Source organism: Chiloscyllium plagiosum, unplaced genomic scaffold (assembly GCF_037043375.1).
Source record: "Chiloscyllium plagiosum isolate Xiang-an unplaced genomic scaffold, Cpla_swu_hap1 HiC_scaffold_4, whole genome shotgun sequence".
In the NCBI taxonomy this organism is placed as follows: Eukaryota; Metazoa; Chordata; class Chondrichthyes; order Orectolobiformes; family Hemiscylliidae; genus Chiloscyllium; species Chiloscyllium plagiosum.
In genome coordinates, this window is record NW_028270142.1 from 75,920,885 (window position 1) to 75,942,834 (window position 21,950).

General features: G+C 41.2%; 1 protein-coding gene across 6 annotated transcripts in view; it reads left to right on the plus strand.

The window, feature by feature from the left end:
• Nucleotides 1-21,950, plus strand: part of tmem68 (transmembrane protein 68) — a 68,040-nt gene that overhangs the window by 28,556 nt on the left and 17,534 nt on the right. For 3 of the 6 annotated variants that reach the window (XM_087986384.1, XM_087986383.1, XM_087986382.1), the window contains 2 exons: nucleotides 8,353-8,546; nucleotides 14,715-14,780. In XM_087986384.1, the coding sequence (XP_087842510.1) occupies nucleotides 8,353-8,546; nucleotides 14,715-14,780 (260 nt within the window). Of the gene's footprint in view, nucleotides 1-8,352; nucleotides 8,547-14,714; nucleotides 14,792-15,228; nucleotides 15,375-21,950 lie in introns of all 6 variants that reach the window. The other 3 variants (XR_015756988.1, XM_043688383.2, XM_043688379.2) reach the window with 3 other exon arrangements.

The window sequence follows — 21,950 nt, forward strand, 5'->3', positions numbered from 1 at the left end:
GAATCATACAGTACAGAAGAGGCCTGTGGAGTCTGTACTGCTAAAAGCAACTGCCTACACTAGTCCCACACCAGGCCCAAGTCCATAGCTAAGTGCTCATCTAAGTACTTTCTAAAAGTTGTGAAGTTTCCTACCTCAACTACCTTCCTAATCTGTCTATTCCAAACCCACCACCCACACTCTTGGTGAAAAAAGATTTTACTCAAATCCTTACTAAACCTCCTGTGTTTCACTTTAAAATCGTGTCTCCTTGTTATTGACCCTTTGACTAAAGGAAACAGCTGCTTTCAGTTCACTTTCTCCCATAAAGCCTTGATTAGACCACACTTGGAATATTGTGTTCGGTTCTGGTTGCCTCATTATAGAAAGGATGTGGAAGCTTTAGAGAGGGTGCAGAGGAGATTTACCTGGATTCTGTCTGGACTGAAGAAAGATTGAGGGAGCCAGGGCTTTTCTCATTGAAGAAGGATGAGAGGTGACTTGATAGAGGTGTACAAGATGATGAGAGGCATAAATACAGTGGAAAAGAGAATACTTTTTTTCCCCAGAGCGGAAATGGCTGTCATGAGGGGGCATAGTTTTAAGGTGATCGGAGGAAAATTTAGGGGAGATGTCGGAGGTCAGTTCTTTACACAGTTGTGGGTGCATGGAATGCATTGCCAGCAGTGGTAATAGTCAGATACATTAGGGACATTTAAGTGACTCTTGCATAGGTACATGGATGTTAGTAAAATGAATGGTATGTAGGTTAGTTTGATCTTCGAGTAGGATGAAAGGTTAGCACAACATCGAGGGCCAAAAGGCCTCTACTGGGCTGTACTGTTCTATGATCCTGACCTTATACACTTCTCTCAGGTTCCCCCCTAACTATCTCTGTTTAAAATAAAAGCCCAGGCTTATCTGGCCTGTCTTCATATGTTCCTGAAATGGTACATCCACTCAACATTCTTGTGAATCTCTTTTGCACCTCCTCCAATGCAATTATATTCTGGACTGTTCACACTACTCCAGCATGGCCTTACTAAAGTTCCGTACAGACCTAACATGACCTCTCTGCTCTTGTAGTTTATGCCACAAATGATGAGGGCAAGCAACCTGTATGTCTTCCTAATTAGGTAAAAACTAGGTAAACGTTCTATTCCTGATGAAGGGCTTTTGCCCGAAACGTCAATTTTCCTGCTCCTTGGATGCTGCCTGAGTTGCTGTGCTTTTCCAGCACCACTCTAATCTAGACTCTGTCTTCCTACTCAACCTGTCCTATCACCTTCAGAGATCTGTGGAGAAGCACCCTAAAATCCCTCTGCTCCACTGAGTTTTCTAGTGTGCTGCCATTCATTTCAGTCTTGTTCTTTCTTCCAAAGTGCATCGTCTTAGATTTCTTCACTTGTGGAATATAGATGTTACTGGCTGGTCAGCATTTATTGCCCGTCCCTAGTTGATTAGATTAGATTAGATTACTTACAGTGTGGAAACAGGCCCTTCGGCCCAACCAGTCCACACCGACCCGCCGAAGCGCAACCCACCCATACCCCTACATTTACCCCTTACCTAACACTATGGGCAATTTAGCATGGCCAATTCACCTGACCTGCACATCTTTGGACTGTGGGAGGAAACCGGAGCACCCGGAGGAAACCCACGCAGACACTGGGAGAATGTGCAAACTCCACACAGTCAGTCGCCTGAGTCAGGAATTGAACCCGGGTCTCTGGCGCTGTGAGGCAGCAGTGCTAACCACTGTGCCACCGTGCCACCCACAAGAGGGAGCTGCCACCTTGAACTGCTGTAGGATGCTGTAGGTTGACCCACAATGTTCTTATGAAGAGAATTCCAGGATCTTGACCCAGAGACAATAAATGAACCGTGTCTTGGACAGGAAGCACAAGGGGCGGTGTTCCCATGTATCTGCTGCCCATTTATGAATGTCAAACAATAGGGGACCCGAGCACTGATCATTGTGGTATGCCACTGCACACTAGACTCTGTCACATCAATAGCCTTCTACTACCAACCTCTGTCTGTTGCTACTAAGCCAGTTTTGATCCATCTTGTCAGGTTACCCTTGAGCCCATGAGCTTTTACCACCTGTGTCAATTTGCCATGCGGGACACTGAAAGGCTGTGTGGAAATCCTCATCAACTGCCCTTGCCTCATTTAAACAATTTGTAATTTCCTCCCAGTATTCTGCTAGATTTGTTAGGCTTTCTTCTGACAAAGTCATGGTGACTACTCTTCTCAAATCCTGCCTCTTAAATAGAGATTAATTTTCTCCTTCACTTTCTTTTCTGCAATGGTTTCTCCACCCCGATGTTAGACTCACTGGTCTATTGTTCCCTGACCTATCTCTACCATGCTTCTGTTAAAATGAAATTACATTAGCTGTCTTCTGGTCCCTCTTCTGTGGGCACAGACTATTTTAAAATTTGGGTCATAATCCCTCTAATTTCCTGTCTCACCTCCCACAGCAGCCTGGGTTATAACTTATCCAGATCTGGGGATTTCCTCATTTTTAAATTTGCCAAACCTCCAATACCTCCTCGCTGTTTGTATCAATCTGCTCAAGAGCTTAACAGTCTGTTTTCTCAAATTCTGTGCTTGCAGCCTAATCCTCCGAGTAAAGAAATACCACTGTAAAGGAAAGGTATGAGAAGAGAGCCCTGAATGGTTGGCAAGTGGACACTGCTGAGTTTAATGATGATTTCAGTTAAATGCCATCTAGTTTTGGACTACACTACCTCAGACAAAGACCTTGATTATTCACCTTACCTATGCCCCTCATGATTTTATAAAACTCCATAAGGTCACCCCTCAGTCTCCTACACTCAAGGGGAAAAGGTCCCAGCCTATCCAGCCTCTTCTTATATCTCAAACCTTCCAGTCTCTGTAATATCCCTGTCAACCTTTTTTGCACCTTTTCCAGTTTAATAACATTCTTATTAAAGCAAGGAAGCCAGAAGTGTATGCAGTACTCCAAATGTGGCCTTAGCAATGTCTTGTACAGCTATAAAATGATGTTCCGACCCCTATACTTAGTGCTCTGACTGATGACCATGCCAAATGCCACCTTCACCAACCTGTCTACCTTTGCCAAAATTTCAAAGAGCTATGTACCTGCACTCCTTGGTCTGTTTGTTTGACAACAGTCCCAGGACCCTACTGTTAACTGCAAGTCCTGCGGTGGTTGGCCTTACCAAAATCGAGCACTTTGCATCTATCTGAATTAAGTTCCATGGCCCTGGCCCAGTTGATCAAGATCCAGTTATACATTTAAATAACCACTTGCATTGTCCATTAAATCTCTAATTTTGGTGTCATCCATAAACTTACCAACCATATCCTCCTATATTTTCATCCAAATTGCTAAAAATGGCAAACAGTGAATCCAGCACTGATTCTTGTGGCATGTCATTGGTCACAGGCCTCCAGTCTGAGCAACCACCCTCTGTCTCGAACCATCGAGCCAATTTTTTAATCCAGTTGGCTAGGTCTCCCTGAATCCAATATGTTCTAAATCCAATATGTTCCTGAAGAAGGGCTTATGCCCGAAACGTCGATTCTCCTGTTCCCTCGATGCTGCCTGACCTGCTGCGCTTTTCCAGCAACACATTTTCAGCTCTGATCTCCAGCATCTGCAGACCTCACTTTCTCCTCCAATATGTTCTAACCTTACTAAACCGTCTACCGTGTGATATCTTGTTGAAGACCTTGCTAAAGTCCACAGTGACAACGTCTACTGCTCTGCCTTCATCTATGTTCAGTTCACCTCTTCAAAAAAGTTGTGATACACGATTTCCCATGCACAAAGTCATGCTGACTATCTGTAATCAGACCTTGCCTTTTCATATGCATGTAAATCCTGTGTCTCAGAATCTCCACCCCCCCGCCCCCAACACTTTACTGACATTATGCTCACCAGTCTGTAGTTCCTGGCTTTTCCTTGCAACCTTTCTTAAATAATGGACAACATTAGCCACTCTCCCAGTCTTCTGGCACCTCACCTTTGGCTGGCGATGATACCAGTATCTCCACTAGGATCTCTGCAATTTCTTCCATAGCTTCCCACAATGTGCTGAGAAACTCTTGATCATATCCTGGGGACTTATCTACCTTTATGACTTTTAAGTCTTCTAATACCACCTCTTTCTGTCTTATGGACTCTTTTCAAGACATCACTATCTATTCCTGAATTTCTCTAGCTTCCACATTCTTTCTCCACCGTAAATGCTGATGAAAAAGTGTTTAGGATCTCACTGATCTCCTGTGCTTCAACACATAGGTGGCTTCATTGATCTTTTAAGGGGCCCTATTCTCCCTCTAGTTACTCTTTTGCCCTTAATGTACTTATACAATCTCTGAGTTCTCCATTAGATTAGATTACTTACAGTGTGGAAACAGGCCCTTCGGCCCACCCAGACCCATTCCCCTACATTTACCCCTTCACCTAACACTATGGGCAATTTAGCATGGCCAATTCACCTAACCTGCACAATTTTGGACTGTGGGAGCAAACCGGAGCACCCGGAGGAAACCCACACAGACATGGGAGAATGCAAATTCCCCACAGACAGTCGCCTGAGGCGGGAATTGAACCCGGGTCTCTGGCGCTGTGAGGCAGCAGTGCTAACCACTGTGCCGCCCCTACCTGAGCTTTCAAAGCTATCTCCTGTCCCCTTTTTGCCCTCCATATTTCCCTCTTAAATGTGCTCCTGTATCCCTATACCTGACACATGCCTCTTCTTTCTTTACCAGAATCTCAATATCTCTGACCATTCAGTGTTCCCTACTCCTGCCCTTCTCATTTAACAGGGACTTGCGGGCCCTGAACTCTCGTTATCCTGCTTTTGAAGGCCTCTCATTTGCCAGATGTCGCTTTATCTGCAAACAATCTCCCCCAATCAACTTCTCAAAGCCTGTCTAATACCATCAAAAATGATTTCGCCCCAATTTTAGAACTTTAACTTTAAACAAGAAATGCTTCAGCTTTGATGAAAAGATCTAGACTTGAAACATTAGCTTGCTGTCTCTCCATGGATGCTGCCTGACCCATTGTGATCTCCAGCATTTGTTTTTAGTACAAATTCCGTCACTGCACTAATTTGCTCCTAGAACGTTATCTTGTGGACCAGACCTATCCTTTTCCATAAGTATTCTAAAATGAATACAATTATGTTCACTGGTCCCAAAATGCGCCCCCACAAACATCTCAGTCACTTGCCATGTTTTGTTTCCCTAGAGATCGGGTTTTTGCTGCTCCTGTAGTAGGGCCATCTTCACGTATTGATATGAGAAATTTTTCCTGAACATACTTAACAATAGCTTCTTTATCTAACCCCTTAACACTATGGCAGTACCAGTTTATGTTTGGAAAGTTAAAATTTATTATTCCAGACCTACTATTCTTACAGCTTTTTCTATCTCGCAACATACTTGCTCCTCAATTTCTCTGACTGTTGGGGGGGCCTATATTTCAGTCTCATCAAAATGATCACCCCCTTCTTATTTCTCAGCTCCACCCTTATAGCTTCACTGAACAATCACTCAGGAATATCTTCTTTAAGTACTGCTGTGATGTTTTCCCTAATCAAAAAAAAAGCCAGTCTCTCTCCTCTCTTGCCTCCCTTCTACCTTTCTTGTAGGATCTGCACCCTGGAACATTGAGCTGCAAGACCTGTCCCTCCCTTGGCCATATTTCTGCAATAGCTGTGATACCTATCCCTACTGTAAGTTCATCTGCCTTCCCTGTCAAGCCTCTTGCTTTGAAATGAATGCAGTTTTACTTTATCAGTCTTTCCTTGTTCACTGCCGTGCACTTGCCAGCCATTTTTGTTTAAGTCGCTCTCTAATTTCTATACTAACCTCAACCTTGTCTTCCTGTCTTTTTACTGTTTAGGGTCCCACCCTCTGTCAGACTAGTTTAAACCTTCCTGACTAGCTCTAGCAAATCTGCCACCAGGATGCAGGTTATAATGTGCGTTTTGTTCATGTGAATTCACTACAGCACAATTGAGGACACGTTTCTAAAGCGCAAAGTTTTAAAGTGTATATTGATCATAATGCGATTCTGGCCCCATTAGTTTAAATGGTGCTGCTATTACGTAATTTTCTTATAACAGCCGATTGCATGAGAACGGAACTACTGCATTATCGCAGAACTGACTGTGTTGGTCCCACTTCAGATCAGGTGCAACCCGTCCCTATTTGACAGCTCACTGCTGCGCAAAAGCAATCCCAATGATCCAAAAATCTGAATCCCTTGCACCAGCTCCACAGCCACACATTCATCTGCCCTATTCTCCTTTTCCTTCAATCAGTGCACACGGCACTGTGAATAATACAAAGATAACTACCCCTCCGATCCTAATTTTTAATCTCCTGCCAAACCCCTTGTATTCATTCTGCAGGACCTCATCCCTTTTTCTACCAATGTAAGCGGTACTAATGTATATAACCACCTGTGACTGCTCACACTCCCCTTTGAGAAATTGCTGCAAATGGTCCAAGATGTCCTTGACCCTGGCACCAGGGGGAGGCAACATGCCACCTGGAGTCTTGTTCGTGGCTTAAGAAATGCCTGCCCATGCTTCTCCCTCATCACAATTGCTTGCTTGGACTTTGCCATTCCCTGCTTTATAGCAGAGCCAGTTGTGGTTTCTGGCTGCTGCTGGTATTTTTCTCTGAGAGGCTACCCTGAGAGACGCAGTCACAGGTGTGCGCGCGCACACGCATTTGAGAGGGGAACAGCCACAGGAGACTCCTGCACTACCTGGCTACCTCCCCTGGTGGTCACCCATTTACCTCACTGAACCTGTGGTGTGACCATCTCCCTGAAGCTACTATCTGTGGCCCCTGTATTCTCGTGTGTGCCCAGCTGCTGCTTCAACTGATCCAGCCTGTCTGAGAGGAGCTGCAGTTGGACATACTTCCTGCAGACATAGTTGCCAGGGATACTTTACTGCTCCCTGATTTCTCATGTCTGATTGGAAGAGCGTACCACTCCACTGACTGCCACCTCTGCCCATTTTTCTTCTCCATAGGCAGAAGAAAAAAGTCTTATTTTGCCTTGTACATTTCCTGAAGAAAGCCTGGTATTCACCTAAGCCTGCATTTAGACCTACCAGCAGCATTTCAACCACAAAGCAGCCCCTCTCAAAAATTGTCACTCCATTAGAGCCTGCCTACCTCTTTATTTGCTTCCTGGGCTGCCACTGGTGACACTAACAATTGCTTACCTGCAACAGACCTTTGTAAGTCTTTTGAAATTGCCCACACTCCTCTTCACTGCCTGGGCAGTCACTGGTCAAACATTATTTTGAACTGTAATATCTGGTCTATACCTGCCCCCACTGGACTGTAGTAACGGAAATAAGATACAGCAATGCCTTCTTTTCCTTCACTCCCAGCATTTCACACTCTGCAGCTAGCACTCTATCATTTTGCTGCACCTCTGCCACTTTCCACAATCTCATAAACAAGATACCATTGACAGTGCAAGGGTTAAATCACCTTGATCAATATCTGCTTGATAACCATGAATTCCCTTGTATCATAAGCTGTTTTACTTAGAATGTTTGTGTAAATGAGAAACTTCCAAGGTTTGTGTATAATCTTGTAAAAAGGTTAGTTGCTGATTTTGCATGAACCTAGAACGTTGTTTAATTAATGAACAGCCAGCCAATAGATAGTGTTTAGATTGGTTTAAGTCTAACATTAGTTTTGTCAAAGACACTTTTGGAATACTGCATGCGGTTCTGGTCGCCCTTTTATAGGAGGGAAGTTGCTAAACTTGAGAGATTTACGCACCTGTTTCTGGAGGGTTTGATTGCAGGGGGAGGATGAATAGGCTGGGTTTGTTTTCACTGGAGCATCAGAGGATAAGGGGTGACTTTGTATAGATTTATAAGGAGTGTAGATAGCGGGAATAACCAAAGTCTTTTTCTTAGGGTGGGGGAGTGCAGAACTGGAGAGCAGAGGGTTAAGGTGAGAGGCAAAAGATTTAGACAGGACCTGAGGGGCAACTTTTTCATGCAGCGGATGCTATGTGTATGGAGCAAGCTGCCAGAGGAAGTGATAGGGGTGGATACAATTACAACATTTAAAACACATCTGGGTGGACATATGAATAGGAATGGTTTAGAGGGATATGGGCCAAATGTTGGCAAATGGGATAAGTCAGACTGGGATGTGAGTCAGTGTGATTGAGTTGGACCGAAGGGTCTGTTTCCGTGCTGTATGATTCTATAATCAGCTGTGTTATACTTTTAATGCTTTTGTGAGACAATAGAACTTAAATACTTGTTTTTTTTCTTCCCCACACCTGTTTCTGCCAGTAAAGATACTTACATTTTCTTTCAGGCTTTAAATTATTGTTGGAAGTTTTTAGTGTCATGCATGGTCCGCAAGAAGAATGTGTCAAAGCTTTGAAAAGTGGTCACTTACTGGCCATCTCACCAGGTGGAGTCCGTGAAGCATTGTTTAGTGATGAGACTTACAGCATATTCTGGCGCGGTCGAAAGGGTTTTGCTCAAGTGGCAATTGATGCGCAAGTGGTGAGTACCAGTAAGCTATGATTTACTTTTTAGCAGATGTATAATTTAATTTTTCAATCTCTATTTTGCGTCTGCCCTTATTCTATAAATATTTTTTGCCCTGAAGAAATCCTGAGCGTAAGGGAAGAGTAGCAGAAAACATCTGTGGATTCCCTTGTTGCTTCCATTGCCACTGTGAAAGTATCATTTATAAACTGAAAAGATCTTTACTGCGTAAGATTAGTTAACAGTCTGTTACTTGCCCTGCTAATCCACCATATTTAGCTGGCAGTTAAACTGGCAAATGTCATCCTAGGTATGCTTGAATAGTGAAGTTAGCTACAATCTCAAATTGATTAATAACTATCGAAGGATTTACTTTAGTGTATCATCTGTGACACAGTTGGTAACACTCTTGCCTTTAAATCAAGAGCTTGTAGGTTCAAAGTGAGACTTAAGCCTCAGAACCTTGACCAACAAGTAGACTAGTACTGAAGGAGTACTACAAACTGTTGGGATTTGAATGCTCTTGTAAAACCAAAAGGTGGAAATTCTTGTTGATGCTAACAAAAAGAATAATCAGAATTTAGAATTGTAATTGACAAGATTTATTGTATAATATTACGTGTCCTTGATAGGTATGTCCCTGTTGGGGGGGGGAGGAAGTCATATGGTAAGGGAACCGTGGTGTACTAGGGATTTAAAGAGAGAGTTAAGAAGAGCAAAGGCAGGACACGAGCAGTCTTTAGCAAATAGAATAAAGGAGAACCCCAAAGCCTTCTATAGGTATGTGAGGAATAAAAGGATGACTAGGGTAGGAATACGGCCAGTCAAAGACAGAAGTGGGAAGTTGAGTGTGGATCCTGTGGAGATCGGAGAGGTGCTAAACGAACATTTCTCATCGGTTTTCAGGAAAAGGAGAATATTGTAGAGGAGAAGAATGAGGTACGAGATATTAGATTAGAAATGATCAAAGTTAGTTACGAACAGATGTTATCAATTCCTAGAAGGAGTGAAAGTAGACAAGTCCCCTGGGCCGGGTGGGATTTATCCAAGGATTCGCTGGGAAGCTAGGGAGGAGATAGCAGAGCCTTTGGCTTTGATATTTGATTTGTCATTGTCTACAGGTTTAGTACCAGAGGACTGGAGGATTGCAAATGCTGTGACTTTATTCAAGAAGGGCATTAGAGATGACCCAGGTAATTATAGACCAGTGAGCGTTACTTCTGTTATAGGAAAGATTTTGGAAAGGATTATAAGAGATAAGATTTATAATCATCTAGCAAGCAACAATTTGATTTCAGAAAGTTAACATGGTTTCATCAAGGGCAGGTCATATCTCACAAACCTCATTGATTTTTGTGAGAAGGTGACCAAGCATGTAGATGACGGTAGGGCAGTTGACATGGTATACATGGACTTCAGTAAAGCCTTTGATAAGATTCCGCATGTAGGCTGTTGGAGAAAATGCAGAGGCATGGGATTGAGGGTGATGTAGCAGTTTGGATTAGAAACTGCCTTTCTGAAAGAAGGCAGCGAGTGGTGGTTGATGGGAAATATTCAGCCTGGAAACTGATTACTAGTGGTGTGCCACAAGGATCTGTTTTGAGACCACTATTGTTTGTCATTTTTATAAATGACTTCGACGCAGGCATAGGTGGATGGATTAGTAAATTTACAGACGACACTAGTGGACAGTTTGGAAGAATGTTACAGGTTGCAGGGGGACTTGGATAAACTGCAGAATTGGGCTGAGAGGTGGCAACTGGAGTTCAATGCAGCTAAATGTGAAGTGATGCACTTCAGAAAGAATAACAGGAAGGCAGAGTACTGGGTCAATGGAAAGATTCTTGGTAGTGTGGATGTGCAGAGGGATCTTGGAGTCCATGTACATAGATCCCTGAAATTGCCACCCAGGTGGATAGTACTGTTAAGAAGGCATACGGTGTTTTAGGTTTCATTAATAGAGGGATTGAGTTCCGGAGCTGCAATATCATGCTGCAACTATACAAAACGCTAGTGCGGCCACACTTGGAATATTGTGCACAGTTCTGGTCGCCATATTTTGGGAAGGATGTGGAAGCATTGGAAAAGGTGCAGAGGAGGTTTACCAGTATGTTGCCTGGTCTGGAGGGAAGGTCTTATGAGGAAAGGTTGAGAGACTTGGGTCTGTTCTCATTGGAAAGAAGACTAAGAGGGGATTGATAGAGAAATACAAGATGATCAGAGGATTAGATAGAGTAGACAGTGAAAGTCTTTTTCCTAGGATGATGACGTCAGTTTGTACAAGGGGGCATAACTACAAATTGAGGGGTGATAGATTTAAGACAGATGTCAGAGGCAGGTTCTTTACTCAGAGTGGTAAGGGTGTGGAATGCCCTACCTGCCAATGTAGTTAACTCAGCCACATTAGGGAGATTTAAACAATCCTTGGTCAAACACATGCATAATGATGGGGTAGTGTGGGGGGAAGAACTGAGAATAGTTCACAGGTCGGTGCAACATCAAGGGCTAAAGGGCCTGTTCTGCGCTGTATGTTCTAAATATTGAAACTTCATATTTGATTACTTCAAGATATGGCACAATGTACAAGTTCAGTACTTGTCAGTTTCTTTCTCCTATGAATACCAGCATGTCTGAGGTTTTTTTCTAAATTCCTTGAACTTGTTCTCTTGGCTCATGACACTCCCAACGTTTTTAGCTTAGTCACATTGTCTCTGAACATACAAATAAATCCCTTTGTAGCAATAAAACTTCAACTGCAGTGGATTATTTTTCAAACCTAATCTTCTCAATCTATTATGGATATTTTTAAACTGCCTATTCAGTTGTGTATACACACCTCTGGAGCAGGTAGGACTTGCACCTAGACATCCTACCTCAGAGATAGGGACATTGCCACCATGACATAAGAGGTGCCTCAGACTGCTATAATTACTGAAGCTAGACTATGTGGTAGCAAAAGATGGGGAATTATAGCTTAACTTCTGTAGTAGGGAAGATACTGGAGTCTACTATCAGAAGAAATAGCAAGGCAGGTAGACTTTGTCCTGTTGGGCAGACACAGCCTGGGTTCAAGAAGGGCAGGTCATGCTTAACTAATCTTTTGGAATTCTGTGAAGTCATTACAAGCACAGTGGAGAACGGTGACCCAGTAGAGGTGTTATACTTAGATTTCCAAAAAGCTTTCAACACGGTGCTGCACAAGAGGCTGCTGCACAAGATAAAGGTGTATGGCGTTATGGTTAAGATTTGGCATGGATAGAGGTTGACTAACAGAAAGCAAAGAGTAGAGATAAATGAGTGCTATTCTGGTTGGCAATCAGTAACTAGTGGCGTGCCTCAGGAAGTAGTGTTGGGACTGCAATTATTCACAATTTATTATTGATGGCTTGGAGTTGGGCATGATGTCTAGGGTGTCATTGTTTGTAGATGACACTAAGATGAGTGGCAGAGCAAAATGTGCAGAGGACTGTGAAACTTTGCAGAGGAACATAGATACATTAAGTGAGTGGGCATTGGTCTGGCAGATGGAATACAATTTGATAAATGTGAAGTCATCTGTTTTGGTAGCAGTAACAGTAAAAAGGACTATTACTTAAATAGTTCACAAGTTTCAGCATGCTGCTATGCAGAGGGACCTGAGTATCCTTTTACATGAATCACCAAAGGTTGGTCTGCAGATGCTACAAGTAATTAGGAAGGCAAATTGAATTTTGTCCTTCATTGCTGAAGGGATTCAGTTTAAAACTGGGGAGGTTATGTTGTAGCTTTCTAGAGTGCTGGTGAGATCACACATGGAGTCCGGCGTGCAGTACTTGCTTACTTGAGAAAGGATGTCTTGGTACTGGGAGGGGTGCAGAGGAGGTTCACTAGGCTGATTCCGGAGTTGAGGGGTTATCTTATGAGGAGAGACTGAGTAGACTGGGATTACATTTGATGGAATTTAGAAGAATGAGGTGGGATCTCATAGAAGTATATAAAATTATGAAGGGAATAGATAAGATAGATGCAGAGAGGATGTTTCTACTAGCAGATGAAACTGGGACAAGAGGGCATAGCCTCAATATTACGAGGAGTAGATTTAGCACTGAATTGAGAAGGAACTTCACCCAGAGGATTGTGAATCTATGGAATTCCCTGTCCAATGAAGTGGTTGAGGCTACTTCAGTAAATGTCTTTAAAGCTAAGATTGATTTTGTTTTTGGAACAATGAAGGAATTAAGGGTAATGGTGAGATGACGGGTAAGTGGAGTTGAGGCCACAAAAAGATCAGCCATGATCATCTTGAATGACAGAGCAGGCTCGAAGGGCCAAATGGCCAAGTCCTGCTCCTAGTTTTTGTCGTCTTATGTTGTTATTCTCAGCTCTCTGCTCCCTTCCCTCGTTCCCTGGTGCAGTTTTCTAACAGACTACTCACTTTTTCCTGAGACAATTGTTTTAATTCTAATGCTGAATTCTAATATGGATCACTAGATCCTTATAACAATTCTTGTGAAAATTAGTTTAGTCACTCCTGACTTATTACAGCAGCCCTTCAACTTGTGACAAATGCTGCTAAATGGCAGCATCCAATGCAAATGCTAATTTCCTGCCAGATGTTCTACTACTCACTCCTCATCTCTTTCTCATATGAGTAAGGAACCAGAGTAAGCTACTTGGCCCTTTGAGCCTGCTTTGCCATTCTGTAAGATCATGGCTCTAATGACAACTTTATTTGTTCTTTCTTAATGATACAGTATTTTGAATTGAAAAAATGCAAATCAAAGGCTTCCTTAACATCCCAATAACACAAATTAAAATATTTCTATATCTATTATTTATATTAATGCATCTCTTAAAAATTATCTGGATAGTTTTTTATTGTTGTTTGTAGGAGTTTGCTGTTATTAAATTGGCTGTCTTTTTTAACCTAAGTGGTGAAATGTCAAATGGTTACATAAAAAATACTGAATTGATTAGACAGTAGGACATCTTGATGTCATCAAATGTACTATATAAATGGAACTTCGTTTTAATATTAAATCATGTTTTAAAAGGGGTATGGCTTCACTTTAATTAAAATGGATTGTGACCAATGATACAACTCACTTAGCAATGGAAGAAAAAGGGCTTGTATTGTTGATATTTGCAATTATGGATTGAAATAGATATCAGATTCATCAGAAGGTTCCAAGTAGTGAGAATCAAATTTTAGGTATGTTAGTAAGTACAGAAAGGTTGTCTGTCCTCCCTCCAACAGCTTAGAATATGGCACATATTTAAAATGTGGAAAGTAATTGCTACAAGTACACACAGCAGGAGAAATATCTCTGCGCAAATACTGTTGCGTATGGAATTACAACCCAAGCATAGTTTTCTTTTTACAATGTATTAACTTGAATGAAATTTGCAGTATTGTAGTTGGGCGGCACGGTGGCACAGTGGTTAGCACTGCTGCCTCACAGCGCCTGAGACCCGGGTTCAATTCCCGCCTCAGGCGACTGACTGTGTGGAGTTTGCACGTTCTCCCCGTGTCTGCTTGGGTTTCCTCCGGGTGCTCCGGTTTCCTCCCACTGTCCAAAGATGTGCAGGTCAGGTGAATTGGCCATGCTAAATTGTCCGTAGTGTTAGGTGAAGGGGTAAATGTAGGGGCATGGGGGGGTTGTGCTTCGGCGGGTCGGTGTGGACTTGTTGGGCCGAAGGGCCTGTTTCCACACTGTAATGTAATCAAATCTAATAAAAAAAAAATCAAATCCTCTTCAAACTACTAAGTCAAATTTAAATTAGACAAATAAGTAATCTGCACAAAATTAATTCAATAACATAACTGAATTATTTATATTTATTAAAATCAGTTTAAATGAGCAATAGTCAATGTAAAGACATTTGCAGTTATTGTTTGAATACAAAAGTTCCAATTTTGTCAAAAATGACAATGAAGTTAATCCCAGCCAAGATTTAAGTCAATGGTTCAAGTTTTGCACCAAAAATAATGGTAAAGCTGTCAGAACACTATCATTACGAAGTAAATAGGACAGCAACTTCAAGTGAAAAAGAAGTCAAGTTTTAGTTCAAGGCTGAAAATCAGAAATGAAACAGTGATGTAATTATTCAGTTTTGACAACATCTGTGGAAAGAGAAATAGAATTAACTTTTTAAAGAAGAGTCACATTGAACTCAAAGCATTAACTCTCTTTTTCTCCTCAGATTTTGTCTGACCTGATGGGTTTTTTCAGCACCTTCCAGGTGCTTGCACATACTTCATCATTAAATGTGAATGTCAGGTAGCTTTGTGATCTTGATACTTCATTGAAACGTGCTTCTTGAAACATATGAAATGCATCAGTTTGCTGTGCTAAACCACTAAATTTTCCAAAATTAAAATGAGGCTTGTCCATTCTGGTGTAAATGAACTTGGAGTGGCGTGATAAATCTTAACTAGTAACAAGCAACCTCTGACACTGAAAATTAACTTGTATGGAGTCTCAAACCTTAAAATTTTAATTACTACTGGAGACTTGAAAAAAATTCCACTTTTTTTCTCTCTCTTGTTCCCCATTAGTCTCCCCTTTCTTTCCTCTCTTTGCTGTGCTTTCTGTATGTGATTTGGCATTGAATTAAATATTCTAACTCTCAGTTCTGCGCTGCTTATAAATTCTTCAATCTGAATGGTTAAGGTGTGGTTAACTAGTTAACACAGTTGCTTGTCCTGTTCACACAGGTCCCATGTTCCCAGTAGAAGGTTATGCACTGATGTGGATTTCTCATCACTGCAAGTTCCAGTGCAAAAGCCCACAGCAACTGTGGGCAAGTGTAGGTGTAATGAGTGGCTGGCACTATTCGTTTGCTACTGACTACAAATTCCAGGCCAGTGTTCTATGTACCGCTGTGTAAAGTGATTTTCCATTATTGAAATATGAAGTATTACCCACTTTTTGACTTTGAAAACTGACTTTTTATTTCTCTGTCTCACTGTCTCAGGCGTTCACTTAAGTAACTTCCAAGTTCTTCATGACCTGAATAATATGATTATATTACAGTTTTGACCATGCTCAATACTTTGTCCCATCTGCTAAGGTTTTAAACAAGTTAAACAACAGTGTTCAGTACTGGATAGAATTCTCTTGCCAATTCGTGATCAATATTTTTGTCACTTTAGTAATGTTTTAAATCATTTGTGGGTGGCACAGTGGTTAGCACTGCTGCCTCACAGCGCCAGGGACCCGGGTTCAATTCCTGCCTCAGGCGACTGTCTATGTGGAGTTTGCACATTCTCCCCGTGTCTGCGTGGGTTTCCTCCGGGTGCTCCGGTTTCCTCCCACAGTCCAAAGATGTGCAGGTCAGGTGAATTGGCTATGTTAAATTGCCCATAGTGTTAGGTGACGGGGTAAATGTATGGGTGGGTTGCGCTTCGGCGGGTCGGTGTGGACTTGTTGGGCTGAAGGGCCTGTTTCCACACTGTAAGTAAGTAAAGTAATCCTGTTTGATTCTTTTCAACACCTTATTTTAACTATTTGTGATCAGTGATGCAAAATGTTTGCATTACTAATCATATCATTATAGGCCATTAACTAAGGCAGTAAATTATCCCAAAAGGCCTTATACTGAAAGCACTGATCTATTTTTTTCAAAAGTTTGAATTTATGAAGCAGTTAAATTAAAAGTTGTTTCAATTACTGTTCTACGAAGCATATTTTGCTTGAGAAATGTTTAAATGATCCTTTATAATAAAATGGGTGCAAAATTCAGCTTGGGAGTTTTTGTAATAGCAAAACAAATTTTGGAAACTGCTTGGATTTTGTTTTACACTCTCAAATGCCCGAAGGGATTTCACATTGAGTTAGATGTTATCTAAATTTATATTTGATTCTATACCTTGTCAATAACTGATGCAAAACTAACACATCTGTTATTCCCGGAGGTAGATTATTTTGTCTACTGCATCCATGTCTGTTCTTTGTTGAGCAATCCAATCCTTCCATTCCCCCATTCTGTACCTGTAGTCCTGTGCATTTTCCTCAAGTTCCAATTTCTTTTTTCCATCACAGGCAAAAAAATCCAAATTATTATTTGTTCCTGTATCAAAACAGGTTGCTCTTCATATCCCTTCTGCATCTTTTGCTGAAACCACAAAATCTATATTCCATAGCTAGTGGAAATAGCTTTGTCTACCTTAGCTAAACTTGTCGTAATTTAGTACAGTTCTATCAGATGTCTCTCTCATGTTAAATCTAGTATTTTTCTCCTTTCGACTTTTTAAGTGCCTTTGTATGCTACAGCACTTACAGGGTCCTCTTGTATTATGGGCACTTAGCCTGATGTTTCCCTTTTAAGTATGTGTCTTGACAAGCCGACTTGAATTCCACAATGCTTGATTGTAAAATCAGCAGAACCAATCGTGCAACTTACTGAATCAAAAGCAATCAAATAATCTCCTGGGCCACAGCTCTTAGCACCAATAATGGTACCTAAAAACACAAAACTACTGGAATAGTGGTTTTCATCACAGATTAGTCATAATTCTTTAAACCTCTGCATTCAGGAACTGGACCTTATACCACTCCTTGATTTTAAGAGAAATGGAGGAGGCAGGAACGATAGATGTGTCAGTTTTGCAACAGTTATTGATAAGCTATAGAATCAAATAAAATTTATGTTTATATAATAGCTTTATATCAATGTGAAATTCCTTGGGGCAGTTGAGAGTGCAAAACAAAATCTGACAACATATTACTGGGTCAGTTTCTACATAGCACTGCAGCGTGATGAGTCTTACTCAAGTCTTTCTTTAAAATTGTTTGCACTTTTTCCATTTTATCTCCTTCCTTTTTGGCTTGTTGATACACACCTACTTTTGCATGACCGAAACCCATTGTTTGAAACTGGACATAGTGGAACCAGGCATTATCTTGCACTGACTATTATACTTTGCGTAGATTTGGGTGATCCTCCTGATCAACTTGTTAAAACATAAAATTGATAAATTTAATGCTTCGCAAATTTAAGACCATCTAATAGTACAACGTATTAACCCCAAGTTAAAATAGAAACAGCTCAGAATATGCGGCAGGTCAGGTTACTGCTGTGGAAAAATAATTCACGGGATATTTTCCAGGGCTTTGGGATATGTTTGGGAAAGCAAGCAAAATTAGAGAAAAATGCATTGTACTGGTTTGCCAATGTATCCCATCAATGACCATTTTTGCCGAGCAACCCACCCAATAGCAGCAGGAAATTAATTGAGAAAGATAATTGTGCCATTCACACAGTCCTACATGGAAATTACAACTTTCCTAGCATTGCATGGGCTAATGCTATGTCAGTATCTTGCAATTAGGAAGCGGGTTGCAGCACTGCGAAATGTTAGAGCATCATGAGAGTTCTCCCTTTTTTGTTTTGGAAATGCTGATCGTCTTCTGTTGAAAGAAACTAGCCATTGCATGAAGAGTTCCTGGAGACTGATGTCTTTGATAGGTGCTGGGAGTGATGCAGTAACAGCTGCTCCCATCAGTTAGATGGTGCTATCACTGTACTTTCCCTTCCAACCCCACTTTCTCAGCAGAAACTGTGAAGACTGTCTCCTCAGGCTGCTGGTCATGGATGTCAATGCTGGAGGCAGCTTCTTAATTCTAGCTGCTGTCATTACTGAATGCCATCTAAACCCCAAAAAACGGTTCCAACAGCTGAAAAATTTTGAAGTTCTGGAAAATTGTGTCCAATTTTCTACTCTGTCCTTTTGCATAAAGAAGTTGGAAATGTAATGGATTTTAAATAAATATAGAAGGAGAGAAACAGACCAGAGAACAATGGGAAGGTCTGTGAGAATGATAGAGGAAGATATTTTAAATAGCAAAAGGCTTGATGGTGTACACCAAAGGAGATGGAACAAATTAAGAAATTTAAAGATGTGTCTCGAGGAGGTGTAAATGGAAGTAGCAGAATTGTAATCTGACATTGCTCAAGTTAATGTTCAGTATAGAAGCATATAGAATATCTAATGGAATGATATGATGTTGTTCATTGAGCTAATAGTGAGCTTCATTGGAATCAAGTAGTAGGTAAGTAGGAAGGCAGAGAGATTAGTCTGCAATTAGGCAGAGATTAAAAATGACCAATAGAAAATTCCCGTGTTACACTTTCAGACAAAATGGGGTTAATCTGCCAAGTGTTCACACATTTTATATTTTATCTCCCCACTGTAATCAAGATGTGGAGATGCTGGTGTTGGACTGGGGTGGACAAAATTAAAAAATCTCTCAATACCAGGTTGTAGTCCAGTAGCTTTATTTGGAAGTCTAGCTTTCAAAGCACTGCCACTGTAGCCAAGACAAGGTTGATTAGAGTTTTCTTCGAAGTTTTATACTTTGAGAAAGCTTAATATACCAAAATCCCTCTTTAAGTAATGAATTTAAGTTTTTTTCATATTTAGAAAACATTAACTAAATAGAATTACATTTAAAGGTAAATAGTATTTAAATGTATGTTTCAGTTTACAAAACAAAATCTTATTACTAGATAAAATGAATGGAATTTTGAAGTGTGTTATTTATTTTGTACGTTCCATTTTTTAAAAAGCACAAAAGCCTTTAAGTGCTCAGAAATGTCAGTCTAATACATGGAAAGGAGTGAAAACAAATCGCTTCTGAACCGGAGGAAATGTTTGGAGCTTAGCTGAGAGACAAAATAAAAGTGCAAGTGTTGCATCACTGCATGGAAACTTGCCACAGGACAGCAAGAGATAGGTGGGAGAGTTTGAGGAATGGACTAAGGCTTTTGGGAGAAAATAGTCCTTTTTGGAGTGTTGTGTGGGTAGCAGAGGAAAAATGGCATCCTGCATGAGATAGTAGAAATGTCAGTGGCTCAGTGGTTAGGACCCAGGTTCAATTCCAGCCTTTGCCAACTGTCTGTGTGGGGTTTGACATTCTCCCCTTTGCTGCGTGGGTTTCCTCCCACAATCCAAAGGTGTGCAGGTTAGGTGAATTAGTCATGATGAATTGTCCATAGTGTTCAGAGATGTGTAGGTTAGGTGCATTATACAGAGGAAATGTAATAGGGTAGGGGAATAGTGCTGGGTGGGTTACTCTTTGGAGTAACGACCTTTTTCCATACAGCAGGGAGGATACTGTTCTGTGATACTTTGAATGTTGCTGATGAAGTGAAAGTTGAGAACAAATGAAACCTTATTGTGATTTGGGGATGGGTAAGAGTTGATTTGTGGAAAATAATTGGATACAGTGAAGGGAACCCTGTCAATAGCGTTAAAGATTCTTTGGTTGGGAATAAAGGAATCCATTTTTGAAAGTTGATGGGGAATGTGGTATTCTCAGAAGAGATGGAATGGTGATGAAAAAACATGAAGTGCAGTTTCGAATTCTTTCAGGAAGCGGTGTCTGAAAAGTGCAGACAAGTGTAGATAGTGCGTTTATAGTGCATATATTACCAGTTACCTTGAATAACCTCCTTTTCATTCCAGTTGCATCTGATCAGATAATACCAACTTCCATACTAATGCTTAAAATATTATTTTTCCTTAAGTGTCACATCCAACACAATGTTGCCACCAAACATATCTACCCCCTCTTTTCACCATTTTAAAAGCAGCTGTTACTGCTTTAACACTAGTCAATCACCCACCCTAGTGAAGTCTTTCATCATTCAATACCTCCTTTTCTCACTGCACTTTCATGTGAAATCGAATGAGATACAGCACGTAATTTTTTTTGTTTCCTCCATTCCCAATCATCCAAGGTCTGATGTATTCCTTCAGACTGTAATATTGATTTACTTGTACCTGTCAATTTAGTGTACTGTATTTGTTGCTCACACTGTGATCTCCTCTGCATTAAAGGCACCTAATGTAGATTAGAGGACTGTTTTATGTAACACTTCCATTTAGTCCACAATCAGGGCCCTAAGCATATGATCACCTGATTTATAGGCCAGTGAGTCTTACATCAGTGATCAGGAAATTATCAGAGAAGATTCCAAAAGCAGGATTTACTTGCTTTTGGAAAACAATGGACTTATTAGGCATAGTCAGCATGGCGTTGTGCCGGGGAGGCCTTTACTCTTAATTTTGATTGGGTTTTTGAGGAAGTAACAAAAGTGCCAAGCAGTGAATGTTGTATTGACCTTTAGTAAAGCATTTGACAAAGTTCCTCATGGTAGGGTGGTTCAGAAGATGAGATCACATGACCCACGGTGAGATGGTAAGTTGAATATAAAATTGGTTTGGTCATAGAAGACGGGGTAGTTGTGGAGGGGTATATTTCTGTTGCAGAACTGTGATCAGTGGTAGTCCACAAGGATCAGTGCTAGGACCCCTGTTGTATAGTGAGGACAGTTGTCAAAAAAAATTTGTGGGATATAGATCATTTGGGGAGTAAGGCAGAGAAATGGCCAATGGAGTTTTATCCAGATAAGTGTGAAGTGATGTATTTTGGGAGGTCAAATGCAACAGGAGGGTATTCTGTAAATGGCAAGCCCCTTAGGAGCATGGATATACAGAGAAATCTTGGGCTGCAAGTCTGTAGCTCCCTGAAAATGGCAATGCAAGTGGATAAACTGATGAAGAGATATGATGTGCTTGTCTGCATGGTTGAGACGTTGAGTAAAAAGGTTGATAAGTCATGTTGAAGCTGTATAAGACTTTAGTTAGGCCTATTGTGTATTTTTTTTAATTTATTCATTTGTGGGATGTGGGCATTGCTAACTGGCCAAAGTTCCTCATCCATCCCTAGTTGCCATTGAGAAAGTGGTGGTGGTGAACTACTGCAGGCCACTTGCAGTGGATTGACCTACAATGCCATTAGGGGGAGAATTCCAGGATTTTGACTCAGTGACAGTGCAGAAATGATAATATATTTCCAAGTCAGGATGGAGAGTGGCTTGCTGGGGGAGAGAGATTTAGGGTGTATGTTTGCTCGGTGAGCTGTAGGTTTGATATCCAGACGTTTCGTTCCCTGGCTAGGTAACATCATCAGTGGCGACCTCCAAGTGAAGCAAAGCTGTTGTCTCCTGCTTTCTATTTATATCTTTCTCCTGGATGGGGTTCCTGGGGTTTGTGGTGATGTCATTTCCTGTTTGTTTTCTGAGGGGTTGATAGATGGCATCTAGATCTGTGTGCTTGTTTATGGCGTTGTGGTTAGAGTGCCAGGCCTCTAGGAATTCTCTGGCATGTCTTTGCAGACCTTGCGGGGGAGAGAGACTTGAAGGTGCTTTTGTTGTACTAGATGGAATTAATGGTGGGTTTGGAAGATGCTGTCAGGCGAATATCTGCAATGTATCTTGTAGATAATATGCTCTGCTGCTACTGAGTGTCAGGGCTGGAGGGAGTGGATGTAGTGCCAGTCAAATGGATGGTGTCAAACATCTTGTGTTATTGGGGAGTACTGCATCACACTCCTGACTTGTGCCTTGTCGATAGTGAACAGGTTTTGGGGA